This window comes from Salminus brasiliensis, chromosome 2 (assembly GCF_030463535.1).
Source record: "Salminus brasiliensis chromosome 2, fSalBra1.hap2, whole genome shotgun sequence".
Classification (NCBI taxonomy): Eukaryota; Metazoa; Chordata; class Actinopteri; order Characiformes; family Bryconidae; genus Salminus; species Salminus brasiliensis.
Window position 1 is genome coordinate 42,897,947 of NC_132879.1, and position 18,572 is coordinate 42,916,518.

At 40.1% G+C, this 18,572-nt stretch overlaps 2 protein-coding genes across 5 annotated transcripts in view; one reads left to right on the forward strand and one right to left on the reverse strand.

Moving 5' to 3' along the window:
* The window catches only part of cacna2d4a (calcium channel, voltage-dependent, alpha 2/delta subunit 4a), a 118,993-nt gene that overhangs the window by 29,297 nt on the left and 71,124 nt on the right, over positions 1–18,572 (reverse strand). The window lies entirely within an intron of this gene.
* The window catches only part of lrtm2a (leucine-rich repeats and transmembrane domains 2a), a 36,590-nt gene continuing 21,240 nt past the window's right edge, over positions 3,223–18,572 (forward strand). Inside the window, exons 1-2 of the mRNA XM_072672844.1 lie at positions 3,223–3,831; positions 14,762–14,953. Of these exons, the coding sequence (XP_072528945.1) occupies positions 14,893–14,953 (61 nt within the window). The 5' untranslated portion in view covers positions 3,223–3,831; positions 14,762–14,892. The remainder of the gene's footprint in view (positions 3,832–14,761; positions 14,954–18,572) is intronic.

Genomic DNA, 18,572 nt, shown 5'->3' on the forward strand with positions numbered 1-18,572 from the left:
TATTGATTGAGTGTGTGTAAGTAATCTCATTCCTAAACGCCACAGAATTGAACACAGCATCTTTGAACACACACATGCACACACACACACTGTGCGCTTTATTAAAACCTCTGAGGAATATTTGATCAGTGCAATACATCAAAACAAAAAATAGAGAGAGAACGAGAGAGAGAGAGAGAGAGAGAGAGAGAGAGAGCACCATGAATCAGTGACGTCAAATAAAATAAACTGTTCAGCTTAGCATCTCTATCCTGGATTGCACCTCACGGGAACAAACTACAATGACATCACTAATCTCATCTCATACCTGCTTTGGCACTTTGGATTGGATTATTTACATAATCTAAGAGCTGGCATCCCCTTTCATGTTCACAGCTGAACAAAAGGAGCCTTGTTTAGCATCATCAGATTAACATGCAATAATCAGGGCAGGATTCTGAATGTGAGCATATATTTGAGTCATGATAGCAACATAAATCCCTGCCTCTCAATATTGTCTATGGGCATATTATATATATATATATATGTGTGTGTGTGTGTGTGTGTGTGTATGTGTATACACACTGATTATCACTGTGGGCAAACACGTGCACGTGCCTATGAGTGAGCTTGTGCGAGTGTGTGAATCACTGCTTGGCTCTCTGCACACTGGCAAGGCGAGGCTGTTTGGGGAAGCTAAGAGTAAAGCAAGTGGCGATTGAACACTCACAGCAACATGGATGCTACAGCAGACAGCTAAAGCCAGTGCCAGATGCTGTATCACTAGACTGTACAAAAACCTGCAGAACTGTACAGCAAAGCTTTACATTCTTTAAAATGCATCACAGGTGTAGGATAGTTTGATTTGATTTGGTTATTTTTGATACAGCTCAGAATTGGGATGCAATAATATATGGGCAGTCTTTCTTAATGCCGCTCCATCTGTCCAACCTGCAGATGTCTTCTGTGCTCAGTTGGAACTGAGATTTGGTCCAATGTTAAGCTTTGCAACAAGGTGTTGGCATGTGAGCCTATCACACAAGCTGCTGATGTGGATTTGGGCCACCCAGACCTCTTCCTCTTCTACCAAACCTCGTCAGATTTCTCCAGTTTCCAAAAGCCCTTTTTTCATGGTGTAGATAACTGTACTTATGGTTGTTTTATTTATTTGTTATTTTTCTGAAGGAAATAGCTATACTTTTCAGAGTTATAACGATCTATCAGTCTTGTTTTGTTAATTACCATATTTCTAGTTATGATGAGAGCAATGCAGACATGCGGTGTTGCCCTAATACTGTGGTAGAGGGAGTGCAGTAATGGTCTGTTACAACACTGCTTGAATAAAGAAGTGTATATAGTTGCTAAGTGTAAAGTGCAACAAGTGCAAAGTGGATGTGCAACATAATGTGCAACTTTGTGGACTTTGTATCATTTCAAGTTACTCACTGGACTGACTGAAAACACTGGCCGTAGTACATACTGGTATACTGATAGCATACTGGTCAAATGGTATATACTGGCAATGCTGACACATAATCTTTAAAACAAAAAGTAGAAAGTACAAATACATCTACCTGGATTATTGTTAAGGAAAAGTGATTGATTGTGTAGGGTCACAAATGCAGATGTTTTAGCACAGCAGTCAATTCATTCGTCCATCTTTTTATCTCCTTCTTTCTGGTCAAGGTAACGGTGGGTGAATTAGGTGCAAAGCAGGAGTCCTCCCTGGACAGGGTGCCAGTCTGACGTAGGGTACCGCACACACCCATTCAGTCAAAACTATAGCATCTTAGCTAATGATATACTTTGAAGAAAAGCCATTAAACCACATTTTCAGATTAAAAAATTACAGAATACACAAATGTAACTGAAGGAAGTACTCTGACCAGCCATAACATTAAGACCAGCTGCCTAATATTGTGTAGGACCCTCTCATGCTGCCAAAAGACTCATTAAGGTATGAACTCCACAAGACATCTAAAGGGACCCTGTGGTATCTGGCACCACAAGGCATTAGTAGTAGATCCTGTAAGTTGTAAGTGTGGTGGGGAGTCCATGGAGTCCTGGGCCACCATGACCCTGTCACTTGTTTACTGTGTTTGTCCTTCCTTGGTAAGTCCCCTCTGAGGTAGGTCAGTATAGAATGCAGTGTATTAATTAGGCATGTTCAGTGTGTTTCCAACACACATCGTCCACCATGATTCCACAAGTTGACGTAAGATGTTAACAGCCAGAATATTGATGAAATACTTAACATACTATGTTCAGCTGCTTCAAATCCAATATATTATCCATTCAGAGATAAAGAATAAAAAGAGGTCAAACGAGCATCTAAGTCATCCTCTCTCCACATGTGGCAGGGAGAGGAAGAGAGAAAGAAAAAAGAGGAGGGTCTGGGAGGGGCAAACAAGACTACAGTTGCCATAGCAATACTCCTGAACCACTACAGTTCCCACAAAACCATACAAATCCAACAGTTTATAGGTTAAGGTTTCTGGGTGGTACCTGCACTTGGGAAATTACCCTATTTACCCTAATAGCGCGCACCATGTATTCGCCATGTGCATTGGATTGGATCATGATAACTGTGATCACACCTCTGATATATGACAGCTGCCAATGTAGAGAGATTACTAATGTTATTCACGTGACCTGTCAGTGGTTATTAATATATATAGATAATATATATATCTATAATATAGATATCTATCTACCTGTCTATCCATGTGAGTCCTCTCCCACCCACACATGCCTCCTCCCTTTCTTCTGTTCTCTTCACTCAACTCACACACACACACTCTTCATTTCACACTCCAAACAGATTTTCTTTTTCACACATTAAACGGAAGTATCACACATGCACACACACACACACACACACACACACACACACACACACACACATACATACACACATACTATCTCTCAGTAAGTCCCTTTCTCCAGCATGCTCACACACACAACTGTTAAAACACCCCCTGTCTCCCCTAATGGGAGAGCAGAGAAGCAGAAGAGATGGACAGAGAGAGAGAGAGAGAGAGAGAGAGAGAGAGAGAGAGAGAGAGAGAGAGAGCATCTGATTCAGTCATAGGATTTTATAGTTTTCACACACAGCTGATCACACACCATCCCTGTCTCTCTCTCTCTCTCTCTCTCTCTCTCAGACACAGCACACTCTAATGTTACTATCTTTGACGAGCCAAGCCTGGTGCATACACTCCTGCCACACGCCTCACTGCACACACATACGGAGGAGGCAGCGCGCGCGCGCGCACACACACACACACACACACACACACGCTCGCACACACGCACGCGCGCGCATGGCACGCATGCACAGCCAAGGCTACCCTGAGGACAGCACGCGCTTCCAGAAACACACACACACACACACACACGAATGACCACAAGACCACAGACACACACACGCTCACAGTGTCAGATAGGCACATGTGGCGGTCTCAGTGGCATACCAGCGCAGGACGGAGCCACATATAGGCAGTGGGCTGAGTATATATAGAGCCACTGGCTGCTTGGCGGGTGTGATGGTGAAGGCTGCGCAGGATTATTCAGCTCTCCCTCCTTCATCCTGCTCTTCTTATTTCTAATCTGCTGTTTTTTTTTAATTCCCCTACCTCTGACAACCCCTCCTCTCCCTTCATCTTCTTTTTTTCCTCGGGGTTGCTGCTGCCACTGTGTCAGCGGGAGACTAATATTTTTTTCATTATTTTCCAATCGGAGGATTACAGCAGCTGCTTCGGTGCTTCTCCTTTATTGTCCCCTTCCTAAACAACGCTGCTACTGTACCCTGTATTCAGGCAGAGCTGAGAAGGACGGCAGACAAAAGAGGCGGTGAGTGTGCCTTTTCCTTATACACTCAAATGTGCAGGGATGTGTGTGTGTGTGTGACTGTGGTAGATGCTGTGATACTGTGACAACATTCTGTATGATGTTAAACTCATGTCATATCTATTCAGAGGTTTAAGAGCAGTAGTAAGTCAGAGAGAGAGAGAGAGAGAGAGAGAGAGAGTCAGAAAGAGAGAGAGAGAGAGAGAGCATCTGATTCAGTCATAGGATTTTATAGTTTTCACACACAGCTGATCGCACACCATCCCTGTCTCTCTCTCTCTCTCTCTCTCTCTCTCTCTCAGCCATTATAAGCAGCCATTATATATATATATATATATATATATATATATATATATATATATAATAGAATGGCTGCTTGTTATTACCATTTGATAGGAATGGTAATGGGCCCTGAGATCTGATCAGCTGGGAAATCGGATGTTATCTATATTATAGGAGCCAGACACAAATACTAGCGTGCGGATGCGAGAGCGTGTGAGAAAGAGAGAGAGAGAGAGAGAGAGAGAGAGAGAGAGAGTGTGAGAGAATGAGAAAGAGAAAGAAAAAAGGGGTGGGGGCAGTGGGGGTCAGAACAGTGGGAATGCTGTTTGGTGAGCATGTGGGAGTGATGGCGTATGTCTTGCTGCTTAGACTGGAAGCCCCAAACACAAACACGCATACACACACACACACGCACACACACACTCCCACACACACTTCCCACAGACTGACGCGTTCAGTTAGCATCCAGCCCATGCATTGATAAACTTCCACACTCTTACATAATTACTACATTTGTGAGCGAAGATGCCTGGGATCTGAGTATGTGTGTGTGTGCTGTTTCAGTGGAAGTGTGTGCGTCTCCTCATCTCTTGGAGACTGCTCTCAATAATTGATGCCAGAGGCTTTAGTGCTTTTGTTACTAGCGTCTCTTTGTTCTGTTCCAGCCTCTATTAACTCTCAGTCTGCCCCGTTTGTGTATGTGTGTGTATTTATATGTGTGCCGTGTGACTGTTGACTGTATGTGTGTGTGGATGCTGTTTAACGCTGTGGCTGATGATGGGTGGTTTTTGTGTGTACTGGTGTGAATGAGCTGAATGAGCTTGTGTGTATGTGTGCTCTGTGTCCTGTGTGTGTGTGTGTGTGTGTGTGTGTGTGTGTGTATGCATGGCTAAGTCTGTAAATAAAGCAGAAGCAGAATAGGAGGTAGAGTAATACTGAACTGAAGGAGTGTATCGTGAGGGCGAATTTGTTCAGGGGTGTATTATCGGCCTTTGAATGACTACAAACACATATACAGACACACATGGCTGTTGAAAGGGAGTGTGTACAAAGAGACAATGCAAATGTAAAACCCAGCATGTTTTTATAGACCACTTATATTCAACATTCAACCACAGACAAAACTTCTCACAAACACACACACACACACACACACACACACACATACACTGCGTCAGGGTTTCGGTTAATTGACCACAAAGATTCTGTTAATTAACCACATGAATAAAACTCAAAACCAGCAAATGAAAAATCAGACACTACGGGTCTGAATCATAAAACACTCATATGACGTGCAGAGTTTCCGTAAATGGAATTTTCTTGGGAAAACTGGAACTGTGGCGGTAAAAAACATTTGCTCAACCATGCTCATTAGTGTTCTGCAGATTGTGTGACGTCTGGGAATGGTCCTGTTTATCCGTCATTTTCATTTCATGCGTCCTTTATGGTTTATAAACCACCCCGTCACTTTTAGATAAACTAAAAGTTATCTGCATTACCAGAGTCATATTAGTGTCTAATCATGTAATATCACTCTACCACGTCAGTCCACATGCTCCTTTCACTTTCAGTGCCGGTTCTGTATCTCTCAAACCATCCAGAAATGCAAATAAGCCTGCCCTTCATGATGGGTGGCTCAAAGCATGAATTCTACTTCTCAACTCAGGGGGGGGGGGTTACCAATTAACGCATAATCCTGCTTTAACTCTGTATTTGAAAGCACATTCTGATCTTTTTGGGAACTGTAGCTAAGGACAAACTTCAGAGTGTATTAAATAGCTGTTTAACTGAGTATTTTACTTTGCTCAAGTATGCAGACATACATTCCAGTCCATAAGGATTTGGACAATGTCACATTTTTCGTAACTTTTACCCCTGTACATCACCACAATAGATTTGAAATGAAGGGGATTTAGAACTGCTTAGAACTGATTTTTATGATACAGACGCCCCCATTTTTACAGGCTTAAAAGTAATTGGACAAAATAACTAATAAACAAATAAATATAAGGAGTATTTTTAATAGTTGGATGCATATCATTTGCAGCCAATAACTCGACTCATGGACATCACAAAATCTCCTGTCTTGAGACGCTTGCCAGGTATTTACTGCCGCTGCCTTCATTATGACTTCAGTGTGTAAAAAGCCTAGTCAACTATTCCTGTCCACTACTCCTGTCCATTTCTACAGACCACAGAAGCCAGACAAAGTGGCGTACAATTTCTAAAAGACAGGAAAAATAGTGCACAAACCAAATACAATATTAATCAAAATAAAATTAATCACTATAAATAAATAACAATAAATAACTAATCAATAACATAAATAATTATGAAATATTGTGTTACCATAGACCTAAAAGTGTTAAGACTATTAAGCAGCAACTAGAGGAATTGAAGGACTGAAAATATAGATGCTTTTAAGTTTGGCTTAAAAACGCCAACTATAAACTATGGGCTCAAGATATTTGAGATGTCGACTGCAGAGATGGAATTCTGTTCTATTTTACAGGTAACCAGGGAGGAGAAGCCAGTATAGGTGTGGTGCTCTTTCCGTTTTGCTATTTCTGTTAGGAGCCTAAAAGCTGCAAGTGTGACAGAACTGACTGCATGATGACTGAAAAGTATGGATGACTGTTTCCAGGTCCAGGTCACTGTACCACTGTTTGACCACTGTGACATCTTACTACGATAAAATGGATTTAAAATAGAGTTGATGAAAGCCAGCTCTGACAACTGCATTAATTTGTCAATTTGAAGAGCAGAGTCAATGATAATGCCAAAATTCCTACAGTGACATTGTACATTTAAATAAATGATTAAATAAATTAAAGAATCAATTATGTTTTTTTGCAGAATCTGGTCGACCAAAGATAACTGTCTCTGTTTTTATTACTTTGCTCAATTGGGAGATTTAGCCAGGTATCATCCAGGTAACAATGGTAAAAGATTTAATGTTGGCAAAAGATGATGAAGAAAGAACAATATAGGAACCCAGATTCGGCTCTGAGGTACTCTACCGGCAATGGTACGACACAGGTAATTATACAGAAATTATACATAGCTCTATATAGCTCTATAGCTCTACTTTTATCCACAGACACAGTGCCACAATAAACACCCGTGACCCAGTTCCACTGGCAGCAATACTTGCCTGTCATAACAATGCCTCCATCATGTTTGACAGATGATATGGTATGCTGCGGATCATGAATTCTTCCTTTCTTTCTCTATACAAAAGTCAAAGTTGATGGCATCTGTCTTGTTCCAATACTTGGCAGGCTTTTTGAAATGTTTTCCAAACCTTTCCCTGAAACTGCTATTTTATCAACTGCTCATTGTCTATGCTAACAAAATGGCTGTGATTTCTAAAAGGTTGATTCTATATCTTTGCTACACCCCTTGAATTAAAGTTGAAAGATAGTTCACATTCATCTTGATTGCTTAATTTCATTCCATTGTGGTGGTGTATGGAGACAAAATTACAAAATTGTGTCACTGGCCAAATACTTACGGACATGACTGTCGGTTGAGCAGAGATAATTATTTTCTCTCTTGATAAAAGAAAGAATCAAACATAAAAATATCAGACTGTCTTTCATATAACATTTTCAGTAAAGAATATATTGTTCTGAAAATTAGAAAGAGACAACCCCATTGACTAAGGCCATTAACAGAAGCATTATATCGACATATTTGTCTTCTATAGAAACTATTAATATGCCAAATGATTGTTTTTTATTGAAGCACTTCACATAATTTGTTTATTTAAAAGCAGGACTAACATGCTTCAATTACTCAAGTGCTCTACTCTCCCACAGGAATACGCACACAGCTAACAACATCCCATCACACAGACTGTGTGTGGTTTTAGACTAGTTCTGTTACAGGATTGGATCAGTTTACTCTTTTCCCATACTAATATCCGATCAAACATTAGCTGCTGCCCGGCATCTAGAACCTGTGCTGTTAGATACCAGCATTCAACCTGTAGCCAAGACATTATTTGTCCAATACCGCCAATCAAAAGAACGTGTAGAGGTTTAAAAGTAGTCAACAGTAGTCAACTGCTAAGCCAGTGATAATCATGGCAAATCAGTTGTTAAAGCAGCTCGAAACAGCTTGATTTATTTGATTATATATGAGGGGTAATGCATGTTTCTACTCTGCTTCACTTATGCAACACTTAGGAGCAGATCAGAAGTAAAACATATGTTTGAAATAGAAACAGATGAAGTCGGCCATCCAGTACCATGTTAGATGTCTGAAGTGTACTTCTTTAGTTTAGAACAGGAGATACAAAGCAAATGCTGCTTCCAAACACTGGATTGACATCAATTATCATCTTTACGAATTCATGGCCAAACCTTAATGGAAATGCTAAATCAACAATGCTAACAAATGCTGGAACCATCTATTTCATCTCAGTGAATACATACAAACATAAACATTAAGTGATGCTAGACTACTTTTATTAATGAACACTGGACTTAGAATGTCACCAGTTTCATCTTCATGAAATACTATGAGACAGAAGTCAGAGGTCACACCAATTTTAGACATCATGGTTTGGTAAGAGTTTGTTGTACAATGGGAAAAACAGCAACAAAACCCTGAGGTCGTTGATATAGCCTGTAGTGTTTTAGGCAGTATAATATACAGTGAACGCACACTCTCACATAGGTTATATTTTAATGTCTGGACACAGAGCTGCAGTGAAAACATACAGACTGAGCAGCTGTCTGCCATGTGAACAGAGCATGTGGGAAAATCCGTTGCGGTCAACACCTCCACACATCTGCAGCGCCACCACTTTGGTGTGAGTGGACAACCTGGTTGTATTAGTGTAATAATCAATAGATTATTCGACTATCAAAATAGTCGTCTGTTGCAGCACTATGCTAACATTTAACAGCTTAAACCTGCACTTGTGAAATAAGGTCTTCGTCAGTCTTTACAAATAAGCTACACAGATACATTTTCTGTACGACTGCAACTGCATGAGTAAGTACTTCAGACATTAGCCAAGTAACTCCCCTTGTCTTATGAAGGAATAAATCTCAGACGCAAACATGTCTTGGCTAGGCCTGTCACGATAATTACAATATTGACTTATTGTACAATATATGAACAGGACCATTTCAGTCATCGATCATTTTGGGTGACCTCGATATTGCCCATTGGGTTTTCTTGCATGTATTTTAGCAGAGATGCCTTTACCAAGGCGCACTGTACTGTTCTCTCGTCTGATCTTAGTCTGAGGTGAGGACGAGTCAGTGAGCAGACAGCGATGTCTATCGAGTAGAAAAACAGTGCAGTTTGTGCAGTGACCAATGCACCTCCATACACATACAGCCACAGGTAGAGGTATGGCCTGCGCAGTGTCTGGCACGCGTGGTTTACTGCTGCGGTAGTCTTTCACACGTTTATGCAAGCGATTTACGCACATTCGCAGATCGTATTCCGGACTGCCATGCACACCGTGCCTGACCTCGTACACTGTTGCAGAAAAACACGGTGTTGGATGTCGCAGTGTTACCATAGAAAATATGTTTAAATGGTAACATGGGAATTGTATAAAGATTATTTTATTATTAACAATTATATTTTTATTGTATATTGTAAATTTACAGATTAAGAGCTCATTAAGACACAAACTCAATTTTTGCACGATAACGACAATACATACAACAGCAGACACTACATGCCTACATATTTTCCACTCCACACAATGCTTCATAGTAATGGGCAGATGGACATATACACACACATCCCAAAACACACACACACACACACACTCTGACTGATGTCACAGGTGACAGAGCTGAAGAGCCAGCGGTGGCCATTTTGAAGCACACTAGCCTGCTGTAAACAGAGCACATCCTCACCTTGTCATCAACACCGCAACACCACTTGAGACACACACCATCACACACATGCAAACTGTCTGATCTCATGGCCCCCATACAGTCATTTGAGCCAATGGGATCAGTGCTCAACCTTAGACATGAGACATCTGAGCTGCCCCCCAACTAGAAACTCCCTCCAACCAAACACTGTGTGTCTGTGTGTGTGCGCGTATGTATGTGTATACTCTGGAGATAAAAGTTATGTGCTCTACTAAACACACACCTGAATCACATCACTCATTCACTCACCCACATTTACAAAGCCCAAGAGTTCTATTACACAATCGCTGTTAACGCCACAAAGAAAGTATTAGTCTCTGCAGAGAAACTGGCATGACGTGCATGTAAAGTAGAGGAGAACAAGGCTCAGACTTAAATGCCGGGTAAGATGTTACACAGACCTTTGTATGTAGTTAAGTTCAAGTGGAACTTGCTTGCTTTTGGCCATCTTCTCATATTCCCATAGCAACAGCATCTGCAATTTCTCACTGCGGTCAGACAGATTTTCCTCCTTGAATGCAGTTTTGGTACCTTAAACATAGCTCTTTTGTTTCATACACATTTTGGATTATTGAGTTGTGTGTGGAAGGCAGAAAAATCATATCTATATTATTTCAATCTCCCGTTTGGTTGCTGTATTACAGCACCACTTTAAAGCGAATGGACAACTCAGTGAGAACAAGACAGCCTAAAGTAGAGCCTGATCACAGCATGATTAGTTGTAACACTGCATTAAAATTAAACCTTGAAATATAATGATAAAAATAATAAGAGAAAGTCCACCCCCTCTATATTAATTCAAAACAGAGGTCAGAACTATTGGCTAAATTATTCATTAAAGCCGTAGAGTGCATTTATTCAGTATTTTAACTTGTTAATTGGCTGGGGTTGACAAAATTCACAGAAGCAGTTTAACAAGCCTTTTTACAACCCTGTTATGAATGAAACACTAGCTGTGTCCAAAACTATGCCCTATTGACTATATAGTGCACTACTTTAGGGCTCTGCCATTTTATAGTGGTGTCCGAAAACGTAGTGCCAAATTTTCAGTGCAGTGTAACAATCCCACAAAGCACCGTAAAATATACAGTGTTCAAGCGTTGTACACTAAACGGACATTGGATACCCATAACCCATAATGTGTCGTTCAGTTTGAGAATTCACCTGCATCTTCTCTGGGGAAGACCGCTGGTCAGATTGTCGAACAGCAGTCAGCTCACACACATAACACAGTGTCTGAAATCAGTCACTTCCTAGTCAAATTCTATTCCTCTATTTAGTAAAGTGGATTTTCGCATGGAGGGGATTGTGAATAGGGCACAGTTTTTAGATACAGCTGCTGATTTTCCATCGACAGTGGGCTCTGCTTTTATTGGTTGGTTAAAGGCACCACAACGGCCCACGCCCACATAGAATTGCCTAGCCTGGCCTATGATAACTGTCTGCCCATAACATTTTGTGATTAGCTGTCCCCTCTGGATCCTCTTGGTGTCCAGTTGGCACGGTATGTGGTTAGCTAGCTGAAGTGAGTGCAGTATGGTCTGGTAGGATTAGCTTTTTTCTGGCTAGCACCTACTTGCTTCACTAATGACACTGTATCATGCTTGCTCCAGTTGTCCCCTCTCTGATTGGTGACTCACCCAGTCGGCTTGAGTTAGCCTTTAGCAGTTTTGGGGGTTTGGAATTGGTCGATTTTACAGCTCTGTGTTACTTCTGTGGGTTTTGGAATTCAATAAGAACACAACCGTGTTCGAGGGTCTCTGTCACATCAATGTACTGAACTCTCATTATTTAATTATTTATATATTTATATATGTATAGGTTTACATTTTTACATGTATCAGAGATATGCAGGTTGTCTGTGTAAGATAAAAAAAATAAATCGGCTCTGGTCCATACAGCTAGTATGGTCATGCCATATAGACAAAATACTTGCATCGTACTTATGCTGCAATATACCTATCAATATATTACAATGCATTGGTCAACCAGTAATCTGTTATTGTTTAAGATCATCCTGCATTTTGCACTTCTTATGTATTACATAAATTACACACTGCAGCACTCTGAATCTGATACTGATTGCCCAAAGATGCCCACAGCATACAGCCAAAAACCAAAATGATTGGTTTGATAGGGCTGATTTACATATTGTGCTCTTCTAAGAGCTAGCAGGGTCCAGTTAGCATACAAATGACATCAACAGGTCCTCTTATCTTTCATTCATTGTTAAGCAGTGAATGTGGTAGTCCTTTAAATATGCGGGTAGCCTCACAGAATCTCACAGAGTCTTTCTATCCCTAGTTGAAAGCGACTGACAGTCTCTGTGAAGTGGTGAGATGGCAGTTGATAAGATACACACACACATCTATTATTCACACAAACTAAAGAACTGAGGGACTATTTCTGATCAAGGAAAACCACTAAGGGCCCCAGTGACAGGCCTTTTACATTAGGCCTGCTTGTAGTTTAAGAGCTCAGCCAATACACACTCTTCTGGGCTGATGGTTGTTGGTTGTTTAGGTACAGGGAGTGGATGCCAAGATCTTTCAATTCAATAATCTTTAGTGCAGAACAGAAATGTTTAGAATGCTCAGGGCCAGAAAAGCACACAATAAGGCATAAAATCGGTACTGCTATGCTACTGCCATAACAAGAGAAAGCTGAGTGGATTGATGTGGAACTCACTTTTAAAAACAATGACACTGAAGATGATGAATGACAAAGTCTGATATGCTAGTCTGTGGAGCAATTTCCATGTTGACAACTGGTTGCAACTAGACCTGAGATGATTAATGATGGCAATGGAAATTGCAGATGGATTGCATCGTATTGCTCTTATTATTCTTATTCGTTTTCCTTAATGACTGCAAACCTAGGGGTTCCTTCAAATATATTAGTGAAAGTAAAGCCTGTTTAAAAGAGGATAACAATATAGACTAAAATGACAGATATGTATGAGCTAACATAATATGGTAAGTTTTAGCTTTGAATTTTTTTTAACAAGATGCCATTTATAGGTTATTTAGAGTGTGATGTACTGAAACCTATAGCAATAGCAACTAAACCATGCCAAGAAAAAAGGCAGCTTACAGTTTCCTCTTTATTTTCTTGGAGACTTTACTGGTGTTACTCCATTACCCACCATACAAACAATATGGACAAAATATATATTAAATATATCTAACAGAATGATATTTTCCACATCAGCTCAGTGCTGTGAGATAGCAAACTATTACTGATAGAGTTTTGGAGGGGAAATAGGAATGTGTCTGATCCAATCCTGTAACAAATGACTTCCAGTATTCAACCCCTGTGAAAGTTTACAAAGGTGATAGATATTGCCCTAGCAAGAATATAATGTATAAAAAATAACATAAATGATGTGCTTGGATATTGCAATGAACACTGTTGGATTAACTAAGAGCAAATAAAAGCTGCATCATACCACCTAGGTCCCATCTAGACAAAGCTGCCTCCAAAACTAAAATGTATGGAAGTGTCATGTTGTGTGGTTGACTTTTCTTAGGTAGAGACTATGAGTCCTATTCAAATTGAAGATAGGATGAATGAATGGTGAGGAATAGAGTGATTAAAAGTATTAGAGTATTAAAAGACAACCAACTTGTCACCTTTCAGCAGAACAAATGATCCCAAGCACAAAGCCAAAGCAATACAATAGTGAAGATCACTTCTGAGCAATGAGTGAATCTGGGAATAAAAAAAGAGGTTCTTCCAAGAATATTTATGCAAGCAGCATTTTTCAGCCAATTGAAGATCTGCTGACATGTTTTAAATTTTGGCCTTGAAACTATACTTCACAAATATATTGGTTTACAATGAAATACAGGATGGAGCATTCAGTTCATTTGCTGCCCAGATGAAAATGATATGATGAATAGGATGACATTTGAAGAAGGTACCTTTACAAAGCACTGTACCTTAACATTATGTTACGTTGCATTTTACCTTAAAATAACAGCTTCAAGATCATTTTAATGCTCCACTGACAAAAAAAACCAGACAATAACGTCTCTGTCATTGCAACTCTGGCCTCGGCACGCTGGCTACTGCACTGTGGAATTGCAGTGAAGCGGGCAGGACAACAATGCTGAGTCATATTTGTGTAAAATCCTGTAGTATTACTGTACCACAACAGTCAACATGCTCCTTTCACTTCCAGTGCCAGTTCTATGTCTCTCAGCTTGTACAGGAATTCATGTTCTTTATGGGTGGCTCGCAGTGAGAATTGCACTTCCCAACTGTAGCGGGAGCCCAGGAGCAAGAAATGCTTGACTGTACTTTTAAGTAGATATATAATTGCAAAGCATAGCATGTTCAGTAGTTCTAAACTCCAGTTTTTGCCATTTCCCTGCTAGAATACACATGATTGAAGTAATTCGCTAATTAACAAGCCTTTCATTTGCTGAATAGAGCTGGGAAAAAACAAAAACTTGTGCACTAGATGGGAAAACACTATTGGAATGGTTGAAGCTGCTTATCCATATTTACCAAAAGAACACAGTGCAAGATTATCCATTTTCATGTTACACACATACAGCAGCTTTACAAATTTTAATTGCCTGAGCGCTGGCAATATCCACTTCATAACTCAGATTAAAGGGGGGGGGGGGGGGGGGGGTCCAGTACTCATGTAACCATAAACAGAACAAAATTCAACAAAAAAGAAAAGTATAGTGTGTTCAACAGAAATTCATATTCTCAAACTCTCTTTCCTGCAGAGTCTTTTACTCCTCACTGACCATTCAGCTTGTGGAGGTTGGCGGCGAGGCACACTGATGCCTAGCTGGGTCTGAGACGTGACAACGCAGGCGCAGACGAGAAGCAGCGGCAGGGAGGCACACGCGCAGCCATGCGGCTCTTTACTGGGCCTGTGGTGAGCTGCTCCAAGAGGAGCACTCCAAGCAGCCCCGGTGAGTCAATAATAGCTATCTGTCTACCTGTCACTGCTCTGATAGAGGAGCCATGCGGAGATAAGACTTCTTGGTTGATCTGGGGCTAGATATGCCCAACTGGCAGCAGTTCTCCATCTTGAAGACGGAGCATGTGAACCACGCCTAAATACATAAATTGTTGGAAAATAAGTAGGCCATGGGTTTATACAGAATTGATCTCATAATTGTTTTCGCTCTTATATCCTGTTTCGCTCAGTAACACTGAGATAAATAACTGATCAGCACAGTGATTTATCAGTCTACTCAGGCTTTAGCAGAGTTCAGTAACACTGAGATAAATAACTGATCAGCACAGTGATTTATCAGTCTACTCATGCTTTAGCAGAGCTCAGTAACACTGAGATAAATAACTGATCAGCACATTGATTTCTTAGTCTACTCATGCTTTAGTAGAGCTCAGTAACACTGGGATAAATATCTGATCAGCACATTGATTTCTTAGTCTACTCAGGCTTTAGTAGAGCTCAGTAACACTGGGATAAATATCTGATCAGCACATTGATTTCTTAGTCTACTCAGGCTTTAGTAGAGCTCAGTAACACTGGGATAAATATCTGATCAGCACATTGATTTCTTAGTCTACTCATGCTTTATTAGAGCTCAGTAACACTGAGATAAATAACTGATCAGCAGTGTGATTTATCAGTCTACTCAGGCTTTAGCAGAGCTCAGTAACACTGTGATAAATAACTGATCAGCACAGTGATTTATCAGTCTACTCAGGCTTTAGCAGAGCTCAGTAACACTGGGATAAATATCTGATCAGCACATTGATTTCTTAGTCTACTCATGCTTTATTAGAGCTCAGTAACACTGAGATAAATAACTGATCAGCACTGTGATTTATCAGTCTACTCAGGCTTTAGTAGAGCTCAGTAACACTGAGATAAATAACTGATCAGCAGTGTGATTTATCAGTCTACTCAGGCTTTAGTAGAGCTCAGTAACACTGAGATAAATAACTGATCAGCAGTGTGATTTATCAGTCTACTCAGGCTTTAGCAGAGCTCAGTAACACTGTGATAAATAACTGATCAGCACAGTGATTTATCAGTCTACTCAGGCTTTAGTAGAGCTCAGTAACACTGGGATAAATATCTGATCAGCACATTGATTTCTTAGTCTACTCATGCTTTATTAGAGCTCAGTAACACTGAGATAAATAACTGATCAGCACTGTGATTTATCAGTCTACTCAGGCTTTAGTAGAGCTCAGTAACACTGAGATAAATAACTGATCAGCAGTGTGATTTATCAGTCTACTCAGGCTTTAGCAGAGCTCAGTAACACAGATAAATAACTGATCAGCACAGTGATTTATCAGTCTACTCAGGCTTTAGTAGAGCTCAGTAACACAGAGATAAATAACTGATCAGCAGTGTGATTTATCAGTCTACTCAGGCTTTAGTAGAGCTCAGTAACACTGAGATAAATAACTGATCAGCACAGTGATTTATCAGTATACTCAGGCTTTAGCAGAGCTCAGTAACACTGAGATAAATAACTGATCAGCACAGTGATTTATCAGTATACTCAGGCTTTAGCAGAGCTCAGTAACACTGAGATAAATAACTGATCAGCACAGTGATTTATCAGTCTACTCAGGCTTTAGCAGAGCTCAGTAACACTGATAAATAACTGATCAGCACAGTGATTTATCAGTCTACTCAGGCTTTGGTAGAGCTCAGTAACACTGTGATAAATAACTGATCAGCACAGTGATTTATCAGTCTACTCAGGCTTTAGTAGAGCTCAGTAACACTGTGATAAATAGCGGATCAGCACTGTGATTTATCAGTCTACTCAGGCTTTAGTAGAGCTCAGTAACACTGAGATAAATAACTGATCAGCACAGTGATTTATCAGTCTACTCAGGCTTTAGCAGAGCTCAGTAACACTGTGATAAATAGCGGATCAGCACTGTGATTTATCAGTCTACTCAGGCTTTAGTAGAGCTCAGTAACACTGAGATAAATAACTGATCAGCACAGTGATTTATCAGTCTACTCAGGCTTTAGCAGAGCTCAGTAACACTGAGATAAATAACTGATCAGCACAGTGATTTATCAGTCTACTCAGGCTTTAGCAGAGCTCAGTAACACTGATAAATAACTGATCAGCACAGTGATTTATCAGTCTACTCAAGCTTTAGTAGAGCTCAGTAACACTGTGATAAATAGCGGATCAGCACAGTGATTTATCAGTCTACTCATGCTTTAGTAGAGCTCAGTAACACTGAGATAAATAACTGATCAGCACAGTGATTTATCAGTCTACTCAGGCTTTAGTAGAGCTCAGTAACACTGGGATAAATAACTGATCAGCACAGTGATTTATCAGTCTACTCAGGCTTTAGTAGAGCTCAGTAACACAGATAAATAACTGATCAGCACAGTGATTTATCAGTCTACTCATGCTTTAGTAGAGCTCAGTAACAGATAAATAACTGATCAGCACAGTGATTTATCAGTCTACTCATGCTTTAGTAGAGCTCAGTAACAGATAAATAACTGATCAGCACAGTGATTTATCAGTCTACTCATGCTTCAGTAGAGCTCAGTAACAGATAAATAACTGATCAGCGCAGTGATTTATCAGTCTACTCAGGCTTTAGTAGAGTTCAGTAACACTGAGATAAATAACTGATCAGCACAGTGATTTATCAGTCTACTCAGGCTTTAGTAGAGTTCAGTAACACTGAGATAAATAACTGATCAGCACAGTGATTTATCAGTCTACTCAGGCTTTAATAGAGCTCAGTAACACAGATAAATAACTGATCAGCACAGTATTTTGATTTAATAGGTACTTTCATTTCAGAGAGAAGCCATTTAATCTATCTAAATGTGTTTGGTATATGCTGTGCTAAAAACGTTCTGAATAATGGCTTTTAAAAATGTAACAGATTAAAGACAAAAGTACATTTCTGTATTTTTCCCCACTAATTTAATCTGATTTCACTAATTCTGGAGCAAGAACGCTGACTGCCAATTTTCGTACATGAGCTTACGCATGCTTTGGCTAGCGTCACATTGCGTGTGAAAAGGCAGGGTCATCCTCCCCACATAGAGAGTGAGGCATCTCTGATCTTCACAAAAAGGATCAACTTAACCAGTGAAGCTTTAGTGTAATATGTAACCAAATTTTAACCAAACTGTCAGCCTGAGACTTCAAGAAACCTTTCCTTTTAAAATGTTGGTCATTCATATTGTTAAATATGTATAATATTGAAATCTCTATTTATTAAGCAGTGGAATTCATGAAAACAGAGGGGTTTAGAAGGACGCTGCTTTAATAAGGCAATATTTGGCTTGCACTTCATTGCTTGCACTTAAACTCATTCTGTCCACCACACACACAAACAGAGCTGCAACTGTTGCTGTCGAGTGAGACACAATGGCATCTGTCAATGTGTATGTGCAAATGAATCCATGCTTTTGAGTCTCCAGTGTGTGTGTGTGTGTGCATGTTAGAAAGCTACAAGGTTATGCAGATCTACTGTCTCAATACTAAAATAGCCATTCATATTGTGGAGCTAGGAGGGAAGGGTGATAAGTGATGGCATGGTGCATGATAA